The sequence below is a fragment of the Oncorhynchus mykiss genome, chromosome 23 (assembly GCF_057628025.1).
Source record: "Oncorhynchus mykiss isolate SJ-2025 chromosome 23, ASM5762802v1, whole genome shotgun sequence".
In the NCBI taxonomy this organism is placed as follows: domain Eukaryota; kingdom Metazoa; phylum Chordata; class Actinopteri; order Salmoniformes; family Salmonidae; genus Oncorhynchus; species Oncorhynchus mykiss.
In genome coordinates, this window is record NC_143044.1 from 25,764,772 (window position 1) to 25,788,601 (window position 23,830).

The 23,830-nt window shown below is 43.2% G+C and overlaps 1 protein-coding gene across 1 annotated transcript in view; it reads left to right on the plus strand.

The window, feature by feature from the left end:
- Positions 1–23,588, plus strand: part of LOC110502650 (transmembrane protein 150A) — a 72,757-nt gene extending 49,169 nt beyond the window's left edge. The window contains exons 6-7 of the mRNA XM_090217194.1: positions 888–1,015; positions 19,427–23,588. Of these exons, the coding sequence (XP_090073320.1) occupies positions 888–1,015; positions 19,427–19,639 (341 nt within the window). The 3' untranslated portion in view covers positions 19,640–23,588. The remainder of the gene's footprint in view (positions 1–887; positions 1,016–19,426) is intronic.
- Positions 23,589–23,830: the final 242 nt, after the last annotated feature.

The window sequence follows — 23,830 nt, forward strand, 5'->3', positions numbered from 1 at the left end:
CATTTGCATTGATGTCAGAGTGGTTAGAGGGACAATAGAGCCCTGAGTACCAGGCCATTAGGACCTGCGTAAGAGGAGAATAACGTTACTCAGCGGTTACATGGAATTTTACACTGCGTTCATGGCGGTAATACGGTCACCGCAACAGCCCTAGGAAGGTGCGCATGAGACAGGGTCGGACACAGGATGTGATGACCGTGGAAGATCTTCCACCCAGAGTTGTCAATAGGCTAACTAAAATGTTTTGTTTTGTTGTTTTAAGAGCATCTTTGAGATTATTTTTGTAATGAAAAGCGCTATACAAATGAAATATATTGTTACTATTGAAGGCTTCAATACTGAAACTTGTTTTTATTCAGAATCAGCCGAACCCTATTGACCAGGACAGTTGGCTAGACAGCCAGCCATTCTGACATGCAACATAAAGAGACACTATAATCCAATGCAGTAAACGCCAATTAGCTCTCTTCCTCCTTCTCTCAAAGTGATTCACTATGTTAAAGCAAAACCAGAACACCAAGACAAGAGGGATCATTTCCTATTCCTACTAACCCTGGAGACAAGGGAGTGAGTTTTCCATGCTTGTAACTCACTTCTCCGAAATGACTTGGGTGTGCTAAACACACACACACACACAAATGAAACCATTTATTTTCTTCTTACCACTGTCTGTGTCTCTTCAGCTGAATGCCCCGCTGCAGGGGAACTCTAGCTAGCTGCTTTTGTTGTTGCTTTTGCTGTTCATTCATAACGTCACTCTTCCCCTAGGCTCATGTTTACTATGAGAATTAAACTTTTTCTCCCCCTCCTTCTGTCCCATAGTGTGTGTTTATTTTGTCTGCACAATGAATATAATTATATGTCTCTCTCTCTCTCTCTCTCCATAGTGATTGTGATAGTCCTCCTGCGTTATGCCCATGTGATAGAGAAGCATCAGAACTGTGTATTGAACACAGCGGGCCTTTCCACTGGCTGGATCTGTGCTGCAGGACTCATCATGGTCGGCAACTTCCAGGTACGTTCAGTTCCTTCAAAAATAATTCACACTCCTTGCCTTTTTCCACATTTACCACATAATGTCAAAGTGGAATTATATTTTTTATTAAAAAATATATATATTTAAAATTGAAAGCTGAAATGTCTTGAGTCAATAAGTAGTCAACCCTTTGCTATGGCAAGCCTAAATAAGTTCAGGAGTGAAAATGTGCTTAACAAGTCACATAAAAAGTTGTGTTGACTCACTCTGTGTGCAATAATAGCGTTTAACATGAATGACTACCTCATCTCTGTACCCCACACATACCTGTAAGGTCCCTCAGTTGAGCAGTGCATTTCAAACACAGATTCAACCACAAAGACCAGGAAGGTTTTCCAATGCCTCACAAAGAAGGGCACCTATTGGTAAGTAGGTTTAAAAAAAGCAGACATTGAATATCCCTTTGAGCATGTCGAAGTTATTAATTACACTTTGGATGGTGTATCAATACACCCAGTCAATACAGGTGTCCTTCAACTCAGTTGCCGGAGAGGAAGGAAACCGCTCAGGGATTTCAACATGAGGCCAATGGTGACTTTAAAACAGTTAGAGTTTAATGGATGTGATAGGAGAAAACTGAGGATGGATCGACAACATTGTATTTAGTCCACAATACTAACCTAAATGACAGTGAATAGAAGGAAGCCTTGTACAGAATACAAATATTCAAAAACATGCATCCTGTTTTCAAAAATGCTCTAAAGTAAAACTGCAAAAAATGTGGCAAAGGAATTACCTTTATGTCCTGGATGTATCATGTTATCAGTATGCTTGTCATCGGCAAGGACTAGGGAGTTTTTTTTTATATATATATAAAAAGAAATGGAATAGAGTTAAGCACAGGCAAATTCCTAGAGGAAAACCTGGTTCAGTCTGCTTTCCAAAAGACACTGGGAGATGAATTCAGCTTTCAGCAGGACAATAACCTAAAACAAAAGGCCAAATATACACTTGAGCTGCTTACCAAGATGACATGGAATGTTCCTGAGTGGCCTAGTTACAGCTTTGACTTACATCAGATTGAAAATGTATGGCAAGATTTGAAAGAGCTTGAAGAGACTTACCCAGAAAGACTCACAGCTATAATCGCTGACAAAGGGGATTCTAACTTATTGACTTAGTGGTGTCAATACTTATGTAAATCAGTTATTTCTGTATCTCATTTACAATAAATGTGCAAAAATGTCTAAAAACATGTTTTCACTTTGTCATTATGGGGTACTGTGTGTAGATGGGTAACGCAAAATCGATTTATTCAATTTTGAATTCAGGCTGTAACACAACAACATGTGGAATAAGTTAAGCGGTATGAATACTTTCTGAAGGCAAGAGAACACGGTTCGACAACCGTGATTCACAAACATTTTTTCCAACAGTTTTACACCAGGTACATACGTTCAGCAACGCAACATTGTTTCACAACTGTACATGGTTGTTTGACATAGCACAAGGTAGTTCAGCAATGCAACACTGTTCCACAACTACAGTACATTTGGAAAGTATTAAGTTATGTTACAGCCTTATTCTAAAATGGATTAAGTTGTTTTTACCCCTCATCAATCTACAAACAATACCCCATAATGACAAAGCAAAACCAATTTTTTTAAATGTCAGAGTTACTTACATATTCAGAAGATTTACTCAGTACTTTTTTGAAGCACCTTTGGCAGTGATTACAGCCTCGAGTCTTCTTGGGTATGACACTACAAGCTTGGCACACCTGTATTTGGGGAGTTTCTCCCATTCTTCTCTGCAGATCTTCTCAAGCTCTGTCAGGATGGAGGGGGAGCGTCGTTGCACAGCTATTTACAGGTCTCTCTAGAGACGTTAGATCGGGTTCAAGTCCGGGCTCTGGCTGGGCCACTCAAGGACATTCAAAGACTTGTCCCGATGCCACTCCTGCAATGTCTTGGCTGTGTTCTTGTGGTCGTTGTCCTGTTGGAAGGTGAACCTTCACTGCAGTCTGAGGTCCTGAGTGCTATGGAGTAGGTTTTTAGGAAGGATCTCTCTGTACTTTGCTCTGTTCATCTTTCCCTCAAACCTGACTAGTCTCCCAGTCCCTTCTGCTGAAAAACATCTCGACAGCATTATGTTGCCACCACCAAACTTCACAGGAGGGATGATGCCAGGTTTCCTCCAGACGTAACACTTGGCATTCAGGCCAAATAGTTCAATCTTGGTTTCATCTGACCAGATAATCTTGTTCCTCATGGTCTGAGAGTATTTAGGTGCCTTTTGGAAAACACCAAGCGGGGAGTGGCTTCCATCTGGCCACTCTACCATAAAGGCCTGACTGGAGGAGTGCTGCAGAGAAGGTTGTCCTTCTGGAAATGTCTCCCATCTTCACAGAGGAACTCTGGAGCTCTGTCAGAGTGACCATCAGGTTCTTGGTCACCTCCCTGACTAAGGCCCTTCTCCCCCGATTGCTCAGTTTGGCCGGGTGGCCAGCTCTAGGAAGAGTCTTGGTGATTCCAAACTTCTTCCATTTAAGAATGATGGAGGCAACTGTGTTCTTGGGGACCTTCAATGGTACCCTTCCCCGTATCTGTAACTTGACACAATCATGTCTCGCAGCTCTACAGACAATTCCTTTGACCTCATGTCTTGGTTTTTGCTTTGACATGTACTGTCAACTGTGCGACCTTATATAGACAGGTGTTTGCCTTTACAAATCATGTCCAATCAATTCAAATCAAATTTTATTTGTCACATACACATGGTTAATGCGAGTGTAGCGAAATGCTTGTGCTTCTAGTTCCGACAATGCAGTAATAACAAGTAATCTAACTAACAATTCCAAAACTACTGTCTTGTACACAGCGTAAGGGGATAAAGAAAATGTACATAAGGATATATTAATGAGTGATGGTACAGAGCAGCATAGGCAAGATACAGTATGGTATCGTGTACAGTATGTACAAATGAGATGAGTATGTAAACAAAGTGGCATAGTTTAAAGTGGCTAGTGATACATGTATTACATAAGGATACAGTCGATGATATAGAGTACAGTATATACGTATGCATATGAGATGAATAATGTAGGGTAAGTAACATTATATAAGGTAGCATTGTTTAAAGTGGCTAGTGATATATTTACATAATTTCCCATTATTAAAGTGGCTGGAGTTGAGTCAGTGTCAGTGTGTTGGCAGCAGCCACTCAGTGTTAGTGGTGGCTGTTTAACAGTCTGATGGCCTTGAGATAGAAGCTGTTTTTCAGTCTCTCGGTCCCAGCTTTGATGCACCTGTACTGACCTCGCCTTCTGGATGATAGCGGGGTGAACAGGCAGTGGCTCGGGTGGTTGATGTCCTTGATGATCTTTATGGCCTTCCTGTGACATCGGGTGGTGTAGGTGTCCTGGAGGGCAGGTAGTTTGCCCCCGGTGATGCGTTGTGCAGACCTCACTACCCTCTGGAGAGCCTTACGGTTGAGGGCGGTGCAGTTGCCATACCAGGCGGTGATACAGCCCGCCAGGATGCTCTCGATTGTGCATCTGTAGAAGTTTGTGAGTGCTTTTGGTGACAAGCCGAATTTCTTCAGCCTCCTGAGGTTGAAGAGGCGCTGCTGCGCCTTCTTCACGATGCTGTCTGTGTGAGTGGACCAATTCAGTTTGTCTGTGATGTGTATGCCGAGGAACTTAAAACTTGCTACCCTCTCCACTACTGTTCCATCGATGTGGATAGGGGGGTGTTCCCTCTGCTGTTTCCTGAAGTCCACAATCATCTCCTTAGTTTTGTTGACGTTGAGTGTGAGGTTATTTTCCTGACACCACACTCCAAGGGCCCTCACCTCCTCCCTGTAGGCCGTCTCGTCGTTGTTGGTAATCAAGCCTACCACTGTTGTGTCGTCCGCAAACTTGATGATTGAGTTGGAGGCGTGCGTGGCCACGCAGTCGTGGGTGAACAGGGAGTACAGGAGAGGGCTCAGAACGCACCCTTGTGGGGCCCCAGTGTTGAGGATCAGCGGGGAGGAGATGTTGTTGCCTACCCTCACCACCTGGGGGCGGCCCGTCAGGAAGTCCAGTACCCATTTGCACAGGGCGGGGTCGAGACCCAGGGTCTCGAGCTTGATGACGAGCTTGGAGGGTACTATGGTGTTGAATGCCGAGCTGTAGTCGATGAACAGCATTCTCACATAGGTATTCCTCTTGTCCAGATGGGTTAGGGCAGTGTGGTTGAGATTGCATCGTCTATGGACCTATTTGGGCGGTAAGCAAATTGGAGTGGGTCTAGGGTGTCAGGTAGGGTGGAGGTGATATGGTCCTTGACTAGTCTCTCAAAGCACGTCATGATGACGGAAGTGAGTGCTACGGGGCGGTAGTCGTTTAGCTCAGTTACCTTAGCTTTCTTGGGAACAGGAACAATGGTGGCCCTCTTGAAGCATGTGGGAACAGCAGACTGGTATAGGGATTGATTGAATATGTCCGTAAACACACCGGCCAGCTGGTCTGCGCATGCTCTGAGGGCGCGGCTGGGGATGCCGTCTGGGCCTGCAGCCTTGCGAGGGTTAACACGTTTAAATGTCTTACTCACCTCGGCTGCAGTGAAGGAGAGACCGCATGTTTTCGTTGCAGGCCGTGTCAGAGGCACTGTATTGTCCTCAAAGCGGGCAAAAAAGTTATTTAGTCTGCCTGGGAGCAAGACATCCTGGTCCGTGACTGGGCTGGATTTCTTCCTGTAGTCCGTGATTGACTGTAGACCCTGCCACATGCCTCTTGTGTCTGAGCCGTTGAATTGAGATTCTACTTTGTCTCTGTACTGGCGCTTAGCTTGTTTGATAGCCTTGCGGAGGGAATAGCTGCACTGTTTGTATTCGGTCATGTTACCAGACACCTTGCCCTGATTAAAAGCAGTGGTTCGCGCTTTCAGTTTCACACGAATGCTGCCATCAATCCACGGTTTCTGGTTAGGGAATGTTTTAATCGTTGCTATGGGAACGACATCTTCAACGCACGTTCTAATGAACTCGCACACCGAATCAGCGTATTCGTCAATGTTGTTATCTGACGCAATACGAAACATCTCCCAGTCCACGTGATGGAAGCAGTCTTGGAGTGTGGAGTCAGCTTGGTCGGACCAGCGTTGGACAGACCTCAGCGTGGGAGCCTCTTGTTTTAGTTTCTGTCTGTAGGCAGGGATCAACAAAATGGAGTCGTGGTCAGCTTTTCCGAAAGGGGGGCGGGGCAGGGCCTTATATGCGTCGCGGAAGTTAGAGTAACAATGATCCAAGGTCTTTCCACCCCTGGTTGCGCAATCGATATGCTGATAAAATTTAGGGAGTCTTGTTTTCAGATTAGCCTTGTTAAAATCCCCAGCTACAATGAATGCAGCCTCCGGATAAATCGTTTCCAGTTTGCAGAGAGTTAAATAAAGTTTGTTCAGAGCCATCGATGTGTCTGCTTGGGGGGGGGGGATATATACGGCTGTGATTATAATCGAAGAGAATTCTCTTGGTAGATAATGCGGTCTACATTTGATTGTGAGGAATTCTAAATCAGGTGAGCAGAAGGATTTGAGTTCCTGTATGTTTCTTTCATCACACCATGTCACGTTGGCCATGAGGCATACGCACCCGCCCCTCTTCTTACCAGAAAGATGTTTGTTTCTGTCAGCGCGATGCGTGGAGAAACCCGTTGGCTGCACCGCTTCGGATAGAGTCTCTCCAGTGAGCCATGTTTCAGTGAAGCAAAGGACGTTACAGTCTCTGATGTCCCTCTGGAATGCTACCCTTGCTCGGATTTCATCAACCTTGTTGTCAAGAGACTGGACATTGGCAAGAAGAATGCTAGGGAGTGGTGCACGGTGTGCCCGTCTCCGGAGTCTGACCAGAAGACCGCCTCGTTTCCCTCTCTTTCGGAGTCGTTTTTTTGGGTCGCTACATGGAATCCACTCCATTGTCCTGTTTGTAAGGCAGAACACAGGATCCGCGTCGCGAAAAACATATTCTTGGTCGTACTGATGGTGAGTTGACGCTGATCTTATATTCAGTAGTTCTTCTCGACTGTATGTAATGAAACCTAAGATGACCTGGGGTACTAATGTAAGAAATAACACGTAAAAAAACAAAAAACTGCATAGTTTCCTAGGAACGCGAAGCGAGGCGGCCATCTCTGCCGGTGCCGGAAGTCAATTGAATTTACCACAGGTAGACTCCAATCAAGTTGTAGAAACATCTCAAGGACGATCAATGGAAACAGGATGCGCCTGAGCTCTATTTCGAGTCTCATAGCAAAGGGTCTAATAAGTAATGTATTTCTGTTTTGTTTTTGTGTTTTTGCAAACATTTCTAAAAACCTGTTTTCACTTTATCATTATGGGGTATTGTGTGTAGATTGATGAGAAATTATTTTTACTTAATCAATTTAAAAATAAGGCTGTAACGTAACACAATGTGGAAAAGTCAAGGGGTTTGAATACTTTCCGAATGCAATGTATTTCACAAACATTTTACAACGGTTTCACATAACACAATGGTTTCATTGCACCACATGAGAGGATCTAGGCTAGGTCATCCATAATAGAAATAGTTTGACAGTCGATTCACGCCTCCAAAGGTGGTCTCAAGTTGAGTTTAGTCCAGTTTTTCACATCTGTTGTGTAGGTCTCAATATGCATCAGGAGAAATATGTGGTGGAAACAACCTGGCTTTGCACCATTGTTCCCTCTAAGCTGCGCGCTTGCGCATCCACACACCTCCTCCAGGACTGCCTCGCTGATGCCAGGCCGCGCAGAGACGCAAGAGATTGAACTTCACTGAGTTCGCCCCATTTGTTTGCACTATATACACTACATGAGTATGTAAAAGTATGTAGATATCTGCTCGTCGACCATCTCATTACAAAATCATGGGCATTAATAGGGAGTTAGTCCCCCCTTTGCTGCTATAACATCCTCCACTCTTCTGGGAAAGCTTTCCACTAGATGTTGGAACATTGCTGCAGAGATTTGGTTCCATTCAGCATTAGTTAGGTTGGGCGATTAGGCCTGATGCCTGGCTCACAGTCGGCATTTCAATTAATTGCAAATCAAAAGGTATAGAAATCAAAAGGTATTTCCAAAGGTATTACTGGTTTTGTTGGTAGGGCTACATTATGCTGAAATAGCCACAATAGCCTATTGGCTACTGTCTAAAACTGTAAGGGTACAGCCTCATTGTTCACTGTAAACGTGCGCCAGAAGTTGCACAAAATTCTCACAACGTTCAAATTTCCACTCACAAGACCTAACATTTGCTCAGTGCCCCCAAAAATTAGAGGGAACATTGCTTGGCACCATCTTGTATTTTCAGTAGTTCAGTGCCCTCGTCCGCTGCTCCCAATCTTTCACTCTCCTCTCCTCCCCTTCTCTACCTCACCTCCCTCTGACTGTTACATTCCAGATCTGCTTCATGTTGTAGTTATGGACCTCTCACATACTGGAACACACACACACACACACACACACACACACACACACACACACACACACACACAGTGGTATTTGGTTGTTCAGGACTGAGTTTCTGCAAGTTTAAATATTTAGAACCTTGGCTCAGTGCCTGGACTTTAAGCTGTGTGCATATCTCTGTGTATTTTTTTACATTTCATTGAACCTTTATTTAACTAGGCAAGTCAGTAAAGAACAAATTCTTATTTACAATGCATGGTACTGGGGCACCCATTTTTGGTACTATAGGAGGGTTGCCATAGAGATTAGGATGGGGGTCTTAAAAACATTGTTGTTCAGTACATTAGGCCTTGGCGGCTGTCATAGCAACAGTTTTGCTATGTTGAGGGATTATCGGCAAAGGCCAATATCGGCCCGATACTCTATATCTGTATTCCCAGTTGTGACGTCCATAGGTTAAGGCCCAATAAACTCTGTTTTAAAGTCACCATTGACCTGATGGTGAAATCCCTGTTCAGTTTTCTTCCTCTCCTGCAACTGAGTTAGGAAGGACACCTGTATCTTTCTCATAACTGGGTGCATCCAAAGTGTAATTAATAATTTCACCATGCTCAAAGAGTTATTTAATGTCTGCAATTTTTTATGATATATTTTTACCCATCTACAATAGGTGCTCTTCTTTGGGAGGCATTGGAAAACCTCCCTGGTCTTTGTGGGGTACAGAGATCAAGTAGTCATAAAAAAATTATGTTAAACACTATTATTGCACACAGAGTGAGTCCATGCAACTTATTTGTGTGACTTGTTAAACACATTTGAACTCCTGAACTTATTTAGGCGTGCCATAACAAATAGGTTGAATACTTATTGACTCAAGAAAATTCAGCTTTACATTTTTTATTAATTTGTAAACATTTCTAAAAACACAATTCCACTTTGACGTTATGGGGTATTGTGTGTAGGCCGGTGACACAAAATCAAAAAAAATGTTTTCCTGATCGTAGGAAATGACTAATAATACTACTCTCGTAATCATCCATGATCACTAATCATGACATTACATTAGACACATTTGCATTGAGTAGATGGAGTGATGCTTACTATATATGCAAATGTTGTTGATCAGTAGGCTAATTTATTTTACCTTTATTTAACTAGGCAAGTCAGTTAAGAACAAATTCTTATTTTCAATGATGGCCTAGGAATGAACAGTGGGTTAACTGCCTTGTTCAGGGGCAGAACGACAGATTTTTACCTTTCGGTTACTATTCCAACGCTCTAACCACTAGGCTAGCTGCTGCCCCAAATGGAAGGCATTTGTCATCTGTGGCACCAGACTCCACTGATCAGTCAAAACAAGCTCAATAATCAATGCACGCACACACTCCTGTTGATTTATGCATTCGCCTGTTATTGCCTGTATTGTGAGTAGGCCTATGCCATCTTAAACTGGGTTAATTATCAAGACATTTACCATTCAAATACAATTATTACCATTATGTTGTTATGTAGTTACATTGTTAAAAACAGTTATATTTGATTTGATTTTATAATGTATGCATTATAATGCATACATGGCTGTTTTTGGGAAATGTATTCATAAAAATGTTCTCATTTAATGATATTGAATATCTGCAAAAATATTGGCCATCGGTCTCTTAGACCCCTAAAAATCAATATCGGCATCGGCCTTAAAAAATACATATTGGTCGTTCTCTAGCTCCTGGTGCTCTGAGCTCCTGGTGTTCTGAGCTCCTGGTGTTCTGAGCTCCTGGTGTTCTGAGCTCCTGGTGTTCTGAGCTCCTGGTGTTCTGAGCTCCTGGTGTTCTGAGCTCCTGGTGTTCTGAGCTCCTGCTGTTCTGAGCTCCTGCTGTTCTGAGCTCCTGCTGTTCTGAGCTCCTGCTGTTCTGAGCTCCTGGTGTTCTGATCTCCTGGTGTTCTGATCTCCTGGTGTTCTGGGCTCCCTGTGCTGTGGTGTGTTTTTGTAGAAGGAAGTGGTGTGTGTGTGTACAGGATGCCAGACAGGGACCCTGAATGGCACACAGGGACTCTTTATAAAAAAAACTGGCGTGGGGAAGAGAGGAGCAAAGCTGCCACCTTCCCTGCTCCCCTGATTCACGTTAGCCTCTTTGTGGTGTGTGTGTTTGTGTGCCAAAACAAAAGTAAGAACATGGAGTTGCATCTGTGACTCCCTCCTTTTCTTTCTCCCTCTATCTTTCTATTTCTCCTTCCCTCTGGGGCCTCTCTGCCCTCAGCGCATTCGGTGGAAAACCGAGGGGGGAATTTTTTGCGGGAAGTGAGTCATCACGGCTCGTACCCTGTATGTGTGTGTGTGTGTGTGTGTGTGTGTGTGTGTCTAACATCCAGGAGCAGACTGTGTGCAAATGTGTCACAGACACCATCTGTACCCAATCAGAGACCGTCTGTAACCTTCTGTACTCAGTTCAATTAAATAAAACTTTCTTCATCAAACAAATGTGCTGGACATAAATACACATTTAGATGCACATATAGACATACAATATTTAACATTCATATAGGCTACACACTAGTAGACAATTTTGAAGCAGTGAAAATATAATGGGCAGTTCTGTCAGATGGCACAGTAGCACAAACGGTACTAAGATGAAAGCCTCACAGGCAGTGGTTGAAAAAGTACCCAATTGTCAACAACAAAAGAAGTTAAGATACCTTAATAGAAAATGACTCCGGTACAAGTGAAAGTCACCCAGTAAAATACTACTTGAGTAAAAGTCTAAATCTATTCCGTTTTATATATACTTACATTTTAAAAGTACATGTGATTGCTAAAATATACTTAAGTATCAAAAGTAAAAGTATAAATAATTTCAAATGAATTTTTAAGCAAACCAGACGGCACAATTTTACAAACGAAGCATTTGTGTTTATTGAGTGCACCAGGTCAGAGGCAGTAGGGATGACTAAGGATGTTCTCTTGTTAAGTATGTGAATTTGACAATTTGTCTGTCCTGCTAAGCATTCAAAATGTAACGAGTACTTGTGGGTGTCAGGAAAAATGTATGGAATAAAAAGTACATTATTTTCTTTAGGAATGTAGTGGAATAAATGTTGTCAAAAATATACATAGTTAAGTTGCTTTTTGGGGTATCTGTACTTTACTTAACTAGTACTTTAAAGTATTTTTACTTAAGTACTTTACACCACTGCTCACAGAGAGAGGTAGCATCAGAAATAACACAGTTACCACGAAAACAACACATTAACTATCAGTACTAGGCTATAATGACACCATTAGGATATTATGTTGTGTTATGTAAGACAAGACAGGGTAGGGTATGGTAGGGGTCAATCACTCAGACCTTTTTAGACCGACAGGAGAGGACCTGAATAGATGGCCTCAGACACACACACACACAATGTTTGTTTTACCATCCTTGTGGGGACCAAACACTGCATTCCCATTCATATCCTAATTTCCTTTAACTCCAAACCCCTAACCATAAACCCAACCCTAACTCCTAACCCTAAAACGAACCCCTAGCCCTCATTCTGACCCTATACCTAACCCCTAAGCCTAAAATAGACTTTTTCCTTGTGGGGACCAGTGAAATGTCCCCACTTGATCGGAATTTTCCTTGTTTCACTTCTGGTGAGTAAAACACACACACACACACACACACACACACACACACACACACACACACACACACACACACACACACACGAGGTGAGGATGTAAATAGTACACAACTGTGAGTGTTCCAGGAGAGGGAAAGAGAGAAGAGACCTACACATTTCTTCTCTGAGAGCAGAGGAAAGGAAAGGGAAAGAGAGGAAAGATGAGGGGATGTGCACAGACAGGCAAGCAGAGGTGTGAAAGGCATGACTGGCAGTCAGTTTGATTGTCTCTCTCCTTCTCTCCCCTAGAGACAACTCAAGGTTCTCTGGACCGGTCTACACATGTTCCCACACAGCCACACCAAGCACATACACTCGTTGCTCACACACAGCCACACCAGACACACACACTCGTCGCTCACACACAGCCACACCAGACACACACACTCGTCGCTCACACACAGCCACACCAGACACACACACTCGTCGCTCACACACAGCCACACCAGACACACACACTCGTCGCTCACACACAGCCACACCAGACACACACACTCGTCGCTCTCACACAGCCACACCAGACTCGTCGCTCACAGCCACATAGACACACAGGACTCTAGTATAGGCCCCCCGTTTTCTAACCCCATCCCATACTTCCTTTACACCTCCCTCCACTGACTTTCCTACCTCTTTCGTAACTTATTATTCACTCTTTCACAATTAACCCTCTCTTTTCTCTACGCTCTGCATCCTCCACTTTATCCACTATTCCGTCTTCTACATTGCCATTCCCTCTGAACTGCCTGTCCCTCTCACCCAATCTCTCCTCCATCTATCTACAGTCTGCAGCTGTTTCATTCAGTAAGGCCACATTAGCAACATAATAAATATAGGATATCACCAGTAAACACTTCCAAGAGTTGTTGTTTTGCTTGTGTATGTTTGTGTGTATCAGTGCCCTAAACAAACTCTTCACCCTGCCTCCGACAGGTAGATTGATGACATCCTGGCTTTAGCTGCCTGCCAAGGTCAACTCCAGAGTCCTCTAGTGGGAGAGAGCAAGAGAGGAGAGAAGGGAATGAGGGAGGGAGATGATTGGGAGAGGGGGCAAGGGGAGAGGGGGTGAGAGGGGAGGAAAAGGGGGGTGAGAGAGGAGAGGGTGGGAGGGAGAGGGGCGGGCGAGAGGAGAGGAGGGGGGCGAGAGGGGGAGGAGAGGCGAAAGGAGAGGGGAGTAGAGTGGGGGCTAAAGGGGAGGAGAGTGGGAGTAGAGGAGAGGGGGGTGAGAGGAAAGGAGAAGGGGGAGGAGTGGGGTCGAGAGGGGGAGGAGAGGGGGGCTAGAGGGGAGGAGAGAGGGAGGAGAGGAGAGGGGGGGGCAAGGGGAGAGGGGGTGAGAGGGGAGGAAAAGGGGGGGGCAAGGGGAGAGGGGGAGAGGGGCGGGCGAGAGGAGAGGAGGGGGGCGAGAGGGGGAGGAGAGGCGAAAGGAGAGGGGAGTAGAGTGGGGGCTAAAGGGGAGGAGAGTGGGAGTAGAGGAGAGGGGGGTGAGAGGAAAGGAGAAGGGGGAGGAGTGGGGTCGAGAGGGGGAGGAGAGGGGAGGAGAGAGGGAGGAGAGGAGAGGGGGGGGCTAGAGGGGAGGGGGGGTGAGAGGAAAGGAGAAGGGTGAGGAGAGGACAGGGGGAGGAGTGGGGGGCGAGAGGGGGAGGAGTAGGACGAGAGGGGGACGAGAGGAGATGTGGGGACGAGAGGAGAGGTGGAGGAGAGAGGGCCCTTTGTCTCCTGTCCCCCCAGACTTGCTCTCTCTCTCTGGGGCGGGTCCTAGGCGAACGAGTGTGCTAGCGTACTGCCTTAAGAGACCTTCTTTTGAAAAATAGTATTTTTGTTAATAATGAGACGCCTTACCCAGTATACACTTCCTCAAATTAGTCATAATTAATCTAAGGTAACTCAAGAAATCTGTCAGAAATGTTTACATTTTTGCAGAGGAGATCTTAGCCTCGCAATTTTATATCTAACTAAGATTGTGTGCAGTATTTCTCAATGAAGAAATATACAGGAAAACGACTTGTCTCTCGTTGAATGACAAATACTTTTTTGAAGAAGCCCTACTGTTGACCAATCACCGACGAAGTGGCGTAGACTTTGGCTATCAACTTTGGCTCTTTTGGGGTGTGCCCGAAACAAAAACGTCTCAAAATGTCATCATAATATATGCACAAACTCTTCCGAACTGTTTCGGCTGGGAAGCATGCAGACACCTTTAGCTTCTCCGTAAACACTCTGTAAACACTCCAGACCCCTCTTCTCCCTTCTTCCCCTAATCCTTTCTTCCTCAATTTTCTCCATACCTATCCCTCTGCATATACTAGACCCCTGTCCTCCCATCTCGATCTATTCTCTCCATTCCACTTCCATCCCTCTGTCAACACCCGCTTCTCTCCCTTACTCTCTCCTTACTCCCTTACTCTCTCCTTACTCCCTTAACCTTCTCCTCCACATCCCCCTCCTCTTCTTTCCCCCCCATCTCTTAACTTTCTGAGGGAACACTCAGCGACTCATTTCTGAGAGTAGATGTGCCTTCTCTTCTTTGTTGATTTAGAGCATCTACAGTATATCAACAAACTTCCTGGTTCTGTTACACACTTGCACACACACACACACACACACACACACACACACACACACACACACACACACACACACACACACACACATACATAGGCTGCTCCTCAGAGGAGGAAGGGAAGGACCATCCTCCTCAGTGAATTTCATAAAAATAGTCAAACATTTAAAGTGATCCTTTTTAGATAAAACTGTACAAAATATATTCACATGTCACCAAATAATTTATTAAAACACACTGTTTTGCAATGAAGGTCTAGAGCAGCCTCAACAGCACACTGTAGGGTAGCACCATGGTGTAGCCTGAGGACAGCTAACTTCCGTCCTCCTCTGGGTACATTGACTTCAATACAAAACCTAGGAGGCTCATGGTTCTCACCCCCTTCCATAGACTTACACAGTAATTATGACTACTTCCAGAGGACATACTCCAACCTATCAGAGCTCTTGCAGCATGAACTGACATGTTGTCCACCCAATCAAAGGCTCAGAGAATTAATCTAGTACTGAAAGCATAAGCTACAGCTAGCTAGCACTGTAGTACATACAATGTGGTGAGTAGTTGACTCAAAGAGAGAGAAAGGCAATAGTTTAACAGTTTTGAACAAATGAATTTCCTTCAAAATTAAGGAGAAGCAAGAGAAGGGGAGAGAGAGAGCTATTTAGTTGTATACATTTTTTCACTTTCGCTTAGCTAGCGAATATAGCTAGCGCGTTTAGCACACTCAAACAGAGAGGGATGCTATGTTAGCTAGCTGACTATGGCTATCCAACACTGGAATTCTTCCAAGTCAAGGTATGCTTTTGGTTTTAATAATTATTGCCATCGGGGCCCGCTGGTGTAACTGCTAAACTGCTTGCTGCTGACTGTACACTATACTACATGATTGTAGCGGGTTTACTAACGTGTTAGTTCTAGTAGCTATGTTGACTATGAGGTTAGCTAATATGGTGACAGCGATGTAGGCTGTGTGTAGCAGTTATGATATAAAGGTTTGGTTTGGAAAGTTAAAGTGCACTGAAGTCCACAAACGAAGGGAAAAAGTGAGGTGGAGAGCGCGTAGATGCGAGAAGTAATTATACAACAAAGGGATCATGCTGTTGTATGTGGCTGCTATGAAAGTGAAGCAAACGTAACGGAATGGTGATAAACATACCTGAATTTGTCCGATAGAAACACGTTTGCAACTGTTTGGACTAATGATTACACCCTAGATCAGCTAGATGCAGGCAAGAATGTGCAAGGTGGTATTGAATGTGTCACTGTCTTTCACCTTGATTACTCAAATATCTCTCGACCTGTAAATCTGCGTTGTAAACTTTCATTCATAGGCTATGTTGTAGCAACCTCATGATGGGTATAGGGAAAGTTTGAGTATCATGTAGTAGCCTAACCTATCATTGAGCTGAGTGAATGGAATATGAATGACAGTCATCCAATATGCTGTTAAAGAAATAAGGCTATGCTCATAAAATCAATTATTGTCCTCATCTTAAATGTCACAACTGTCACTGATAGACATACTACACACATTTCGCTAATTATCGTTCCCAGGCAGGGAACGAGAGGGAGACGTGAGAGAACAGTGACTACGGGGCGGGCAGCATTAGCACATATGGCTAGCTAATGGTGTTTACATTAGAAAGACTCTCAGAAAGGCTGTACTTTCCTCTCCTCCGCTCAACTGGTGTTTGTGTGTGTGTGCTCATGTACTTTCCTCTCCTCCGCTCAACTGGTGTTTGTGTGTGTGTGCTCATGTACTTTCCTCTCCTCCGCTCAACTGGTGTTTGTGTGTGTGTGCTCATGTACTTTCCTCTCCTCCGCTCAACTGGTGTTTGTGTGTGTGTGTGCTCTCATGTACTTTCCTTTCTTCAGCTCTAGTGGAGTGTGACAGCTAAATGGGAAGGTGTCGGACCAGAAGCAATAGGATTAAACTAATGGACACTGCTGTTGGAGGGGTGGAGAGGAGAGGAGAGGAGAGGAGAGGAGAGGAGAGTGCACTGCATGCTGTCTTTATCTGTAACACTGGTATCTGTGTTACAGTAACACACTAAATATTTAGCTGTCATCTCTGACCATTTGTCTTTAAGTTATACAGGGTTCATATGATCACAGACTTTTAAAATGGTGTTTTCCAGGCCTTGAATTTTTTTTGAAAATTATGAAATCGCCAAAGTTTTGGAAAAGTCATGGAAATGCATTTAATAATTTCAGTTAATGTAATTTATTTAGGCAAAGTTTAAAAATATTTTATGAGTCAATCAAGATATCAGACATGATCGGAATGACACTTTAGCGCGTCGGTGCACATCACCTGCAAGTGTGAGACGAGTGGGCCGTTGCTCAAGGATAGATGAGATACAGTCGACATTGCAGCAGCAGGTAGGCCTCTCCTATAAAATATGATTGAGAACAAACGAATAACTAGGTAGCCAATTCAAAACATATATTGTACCCTCTAGTTTAGCTATTATTAGCACGTATTCATGTTTTCATCATGTCCCCAAAAACGTTCTCCCGAAACTCACAAATAAGGACATACAAAGTTGAATTACTTTTTTCAACGATTCATCTGATTTATATAAACAATTATTTTTGATGAAACGAACGATTCACTTCACAATTGAATTAGTTGGGATTCAGTTCAATCGTGATTAATCGAATCATATGAATCGCAAACACTAATTTTAGGAAAAAAGATTAGATGTAGCCTTTCTTTTGCATTATGTGGCTTCAAAACTCGTTTTGTAGATACTTTCAGTTGAGTTGGGCATCCAACGTAATGGACATTGCAACTCGATAGATACTAGTCAGCCTGCAAAGTATACACTTCTAAGGTAGTAAAGTACTTTTTTTTAAACGACAACTATAAAGGGTACATTTCCTGAATAATGTTTGTGGGTTTGCTTCTGCAGAATAAAAACATTTGGAGACTACCATAGCCATTTGATCTTTGAAATATTGAAGAGCGAAAGATTTCAAAAGGCATAAAATGTATTAGGTCGCAATGTTTTACATCAATAGTGATCAACCATCTTCCAGGAGAGCTCATGTGTATGCAGGCTTTTATTCCAGTCCCCCTCTAACAAACCACATTTTAGAAATGAGCTGCTCAATCGGACCTTGATATACTGACTCTGATGAGTTTCATCAGGGCTTGATCAAAAGCCGGCATACCCATGTACTGTAGCTCTCCAGGCTGAGGGTTGACCATACGTGTTTTATACAGATGTCTAACATCTTTGTACTTTGTGGGGGTTAAAGTGCCTTGCAGAACGACAGGAGATGTGTACATGGGATGAGAGAGCAGCCTCCCAGTGTCGAATTTATACGTACATAGAGACGCCGCCAATTGTTGTTCATGGAAATTTGGTGAAAAGTAATGTAATTCCAACTGTGAAAATGTGTATGAACCCTGGTTATAGGAAGAGCCTTAGAGATGAATGAAATCTGAGGGAGAGCCTAGAAAACCTACAGTAATTTCATACTGAGTTAGTGAGGGTGAAGAAAAGGTGTTGTTGTAGCTCAATCCCTTGGTCTGATCAACTGGTCGGTCCCCTGTATTAGTTCATAATAGCTAGGCTAACTTAGAAATAGATATTATAGTAATTTTCATAACTTGGCAAGTCAGATAAGAACAAATTCTTAATTTACAATGACGGCCTACCCTGTTGACACTGGGCCAATTGTGCGCCGCCCTATGGGACTCCCAATCACAAATGGATGTGATACAGCCTGGATTCAAACCAGGGACGCCTCTTGTACTGAGATGCAGTGCATTAGACCGCTGCACCACTCGGGAGCCCAATGGAATATAGTAGTTCTGGGAGAACTAACTATTAGTTGCTAAAGGCAACTTGATACATAAATACATGTCATTCATTCATTGAGTTTTTGGTCCCCTTGGTCTGGTCAGTACCCTGCATTACTACTTTGTGAGAATGTGCTTTTCTGTTATCAGGTCCCATGAGACCGTGTGTGTGTGTGTGTGGTCACATGCTACTTTGTGTATTGTGTGTTTGCGGCTGGCCGCATGTGATCAGGAGTGAGAAGGAGGTGTTATACTGTACCGCTGGCCTCTTTCTTCACTTCTCTATCGCTTTCTCACCTCCGTCTCTCTCTCTCTACTCTCTCTACTCTCGCTCTCAATTCAATTGAAAGGCGCTTTATTGGCATGTGAAACATTATGTTTGCATTACTAAAGCAAGCGAAAATAAACAATAGCCACAAGTCAGAAGAAACAAAAAAACAACATAAACAATAAAACAGGAACAGTAAACATTCATGAAGGTTTGAAATGGATAAAGACATTTCAGATATAGTGTTTTTAACAAGGTGCAGATAGTTGTAGTATGAATAGTAGGGGAAGATAAGTAAACAGATACATGATGTTTGTTGTGTTTACAATGTTTGTGCTCCACTGGTTGCCCTATTTTGTTTCTCTCGCTCTCTGGTTCTCCTCTTGCTTTCCTTCATTCTTTCTCTCAGCCTTTCTCTACAGTATCTCTTTCACTTTAAAGAAAGGATAGAAGGAGTAATGTGTAACCTGACTCACTACTATTTCAATGACTGGCTACCGCTGCCCCCTTCTGGCCAAACTGAGACACAGCAAAACTAGAGGCCAGAATAGAGAGAGGGCTTTTCAACTGATATCTAGCATCATATGTGATTTGTGTTTCTATGTGACCAGTTCAGTGTTTTCAGTATGTGACTTGTTCAATGCTCATTGAGACAATGAAAATCCATACTATACTAATAAATGCATCTTTCTTTCTTTCTTCGCAGGTGGATAATGCTAAGATCCTCCACTATGTGGGGGCAGGGGTAGCGTTCCCCACCAGTATGCTGTTTGTGTGTCTGCAGTCGGCTCTAACCTACAGGCTGGCCAAGACTCAGGGAGAATACAGCCTGGCTCACCTACGACTGGGCATGACACTACTGGCCTTCATCACGTTGGTGCTTAATATCCTGCAAAATATATTGAACCGTACTCAATAAGATCTGTGTTTTCTTCACAACCAATGCCCTGCATAGACTAGCATCCTGTCCAGGGGGAGATAGACTCCCACTCTTATGAGCCGCTCTGGCTCGCACAAGCAAAGGCTACTACAGATGTAGGATCTTAATTTGATCACCCTGTTGCAGGAGACCTTTCCTGCAATGCAGAAAATGTGTATTTGAGGCTTAAAATTATTCTGAAGTTTGTCATTTCCACTTGATTCAGACTGAATTTTCACTTATGAAAAATGTATCAACCCCTACAAAAATGTCCATTAATTATATAATAATTCACATTTCCTGTTGCAACTGGCTCAAATTAAGATCCTACATCTGTACCTATCGTTACAATCAGAGAGGAGGGAGGGAGGAGTAAGGGAAGATGGAGAAAGAGAGGTGTTGTTGAAATCGAGGGGGAATGGGGGAGAGAAGGGAAGGAACGGAGGGATGGAGAGCAGGGAAATGGGGAGAATATCTCCAGTAGTGCATAGGGGCTAGGGGTTGATTTGGGACATGGCCATCCTCTTCTCATGGCAGTCAGTCTTTATGTCAGTCTGTTAGTTGGTCAGTCTGTAGTTGTGCTCCTTGACCTTCCTGCCTCTAGGTGGCGTGTTCTTTGTCCAGGAGAGCTTCGTCCTGCAGCACGCGTCGGCCATTTTTGAGTGGGTGTTCTGCGTCACCATCATGCTATTCTACGGAACCTTTGCCTTCGAGTTCGCCGGTGTCACAGGAGAAACTGTGATGGTGCTCGCCAGAGGGGGAGCCCTGGGGCCGAATGGGAGAGATCACAAAGTAGAGTCCCTAGGAGGTCCCATTCCGCACCCCCCTGAGAGCATGTCAATGCTGTAGTGCCTGGGAGAGAGGCCAAAAAGCTGGCCTGTGCCATTATCAATCTGGGGTAGGTGGAGGGACTTTTGAGTATCCATCGCTAATACACCAAAACACCCCCATTCCAGGGTGTGAAGTGGACTATGCCAATGCCACATATAAGCTCAGCGTTGGTGGAATTAATTCTACCATTTCCACCAGGCCCGGCGGTGTGGACACCATGGGGGAGTGATGGGTTCGTACTGTTCCCATGTCCCCAGCCCTGTCCCAGCCTCCAAAGACCCTGCTTGTGTTTGCACATCACTAATGAACCATAATCTTATTTTCCTTCATCCCCTGCTTTCCGGCCAAAGAAGCCTCATCACTCATTACAGGAAGTGATCCTGGTGCCGCTGAGTCTCAGCCTGTTGCTATCTGATGACATCACTGTCATCTCGACGCAGATTAAGAGAGGAGGGCAGGCCACCAGATGGCTATATAGAGAGAGGGAGTGAGACGTCATGGGAGTGAGGCTGAGAGAAAAATAGAGGAACGCATTAGAGAAGAGAGAGCTGCGTGGGAGAGCTAGGCCTGTGCAATGTAGAGCATAATCCAATAAACAAAAGCACTTGAATTGGCCAAATACACAATTATTTTCAGAGGCTGTTAGCGAGCAGACATTGATGTTTCCCTCAGTGCTAGAGTCCAAATGAGACAATGAACCTGCTGCCATCATTCGTCCTTTAAAACACAACAATACCATGAGAGCCGGGCCTCATCGCACAGAATATTTAGAATGGTTAAAATGACACCCTTCACATGTAGTGAAAGACTGAGGACTCGCTACCATGAATGTGTTGATGACATGGATGCTTCACTGATGAACAGTATACTGGTCAATGAACCATGGTTTTAACCGGGGAATATCTGGATACCAGAGTTACCTTATTTTTCTACTGATGCTACATAAACATTGTGCCTTATAAAGCTGTACATTGGAATGCAGACTTTTTCAGACTGTAAAAATATATATTTTTCCTTATGATTATTCGAGACACTTGAGTATATGAAAAGCCAAACCTCCAATCGTATTTTATACATAATATCCCAAACACTTTTATTTTCTACATGTTGACTGTACGGTTCACCCAAAAGGTATGGATGTTGGGAGTGGAGAAGAGGACTAGAAGAACCCAACTGTAAACCAGCTAATACCAGCCAGAGCTAAGATAAATCCCAGGAATCAGAAAAGTTTCAGAGTCTGAAAAACAGAGGTCCAGAATCGAGAATCTATTTGTAATCACAGAAACAACTTCTCTGCTCCCCATTTCACAACTTTTATTTTTGTCAGGCTGGGGTTCAATCGGTTTCTGTTTCAGTCAACGACAGTTTTTGTTTTGCAAGGCGACAATGTAGTGTTGAATGCTGAAACATAACCCGGGTAGCGTACTGTTATCTTCTTGTTTTTTTGCCTCCTGTCCCTTTAGCCTATCATGGCATAATGGCCTAAAGGGAACAGGATGGAACTGCTGCTTGCTGCTGGTCTTCTTCCAAAGAATGTAAACATAAACCATCCGTATCCATTCTCCTGACTAACTGCACTGTGTCAAACCATCCACCTGCCTTTCAGATCTGTGCTAAGAGATCTTAAAATGCAATTATACGTCTCCACTGTTTCAATGCTGCCTTATTAGCTTCAGTGTCTGTGGATTGCAGAAAGACATGTAGAGCTAATAGTTCCATTCACAAGTGTTTCACATTCACCTCAGTCATCACAACGGCTTGAAAGTGAATCTGAGCAAATTGGACTGAATGGAGTCACTGACCAATGAAGTTAATCTAATAGAAACCCAGTAGGAGACAATGATGTTTGGGGGGAAAAGTGGTCCATTAGCCCCTAGTGGAGACACAGACTACTGCACAGAGCTCTATGCCGTTCTATAGACCCCTTTCTGTGTTTGCAAACATTACCTCACAAAGGAGATGCACACAAGTTGGTTCTTATAGAACGCCAGCAAAAAAAACCTCTATTGACATGTTGCTTTTGAGTGCATTTCACACTACCTTTGGATTATAATTGGATTTAAGTCTTGAATGAATGTCCTGCTTAATATAATGCTTGTGTCATTATCGCAAATCAACTGGATTATACTTAAAAAACACTTCAACTTCAACCAGTAAAATGGCTCTTTGGCTGGCTTTTGCTACCGCCTATGTCAATGAGCGTTAGCATTCTAGCTAACAACTTCTGCATCCAAAGTAGTTATTTTGCGATGATCACAACCAAATATAATCTTAGCGACTGTTCAAGCTAGAATCAAAACATCATTGTAAGCATATGAGAAACCCCAAAAGTTATTTTGTTTAGAAGTAATAACTTACATCTATGCTATGTTGAATTGCTGTCAACTACGAAACATCAGATGTTTCCCATTGCATTCCTTAATGAATATGACCCTTGTCAATGTTCTGTCTCTTATTGACTGATCTACCTTCAAACATTTACCTCTCAGGAATCTGTTGCATCACCAGCTGTCCACAATCAGTGACTTAACGAAACCTTTGTCTTTTCTTCACTTTTTAAAATAAATTGTGTTTATGTTGGGATATTTTTATATATTCGATTGTGTTTTAGAACTTGTTTTGACCAGTGGGTTGATTTTACATTTCAATGTTAAAGTGCCATTCGCTCTGTCCATATTTGACCTGATTGGTCACTTGCCATGGTTCCATTGGTTCTATGTTCTATGCAGAACCATATCTTTACATATGCTTTTGCCTAGGTCCACATTATACCATATAAATAGTTGCAGTAATGTAAGTGCTTCATCCAGACATTATCGATACAGTTTAGTTACCTTTATTTGTATACACACACACACACACACACAGAGTAGAGAACATTCCTCTATCTAGCTGTTGTCCTCATTTGTATTTAATTGTGGTCTTACCTACCTACAGACAAATAAGTAAATGAGTGCCATACTCTACTGAAATGCAAAAAGATGACCTGTAAGTGCCTTTATTTTGATGAAACCAAAGAAAGATATGTTTTAAGGTGAAAAGTGTTTATCATAATGAGAGAAGGAAGATTGTTTGTATATTTGCCTTAAATTGTTCTACAATAAATCTGTAAATGTGTTCTTGTCCCCTCCCAACTCTTACAAATGTCCTTGGGGATCAATGTTCAACATGAATATATTCACTTTAATAGTGATACTGTACATATACACTTTAATAGTGATACTGTACATATACACTTTAATAGTGATACTGTACATACACTTTAATAGTGATACTGTACATATACACTTTAATAGTGATACTGTACATATACACTTTAATAGTGATACTGTACATATACACTTTAATAGTGATACTGTA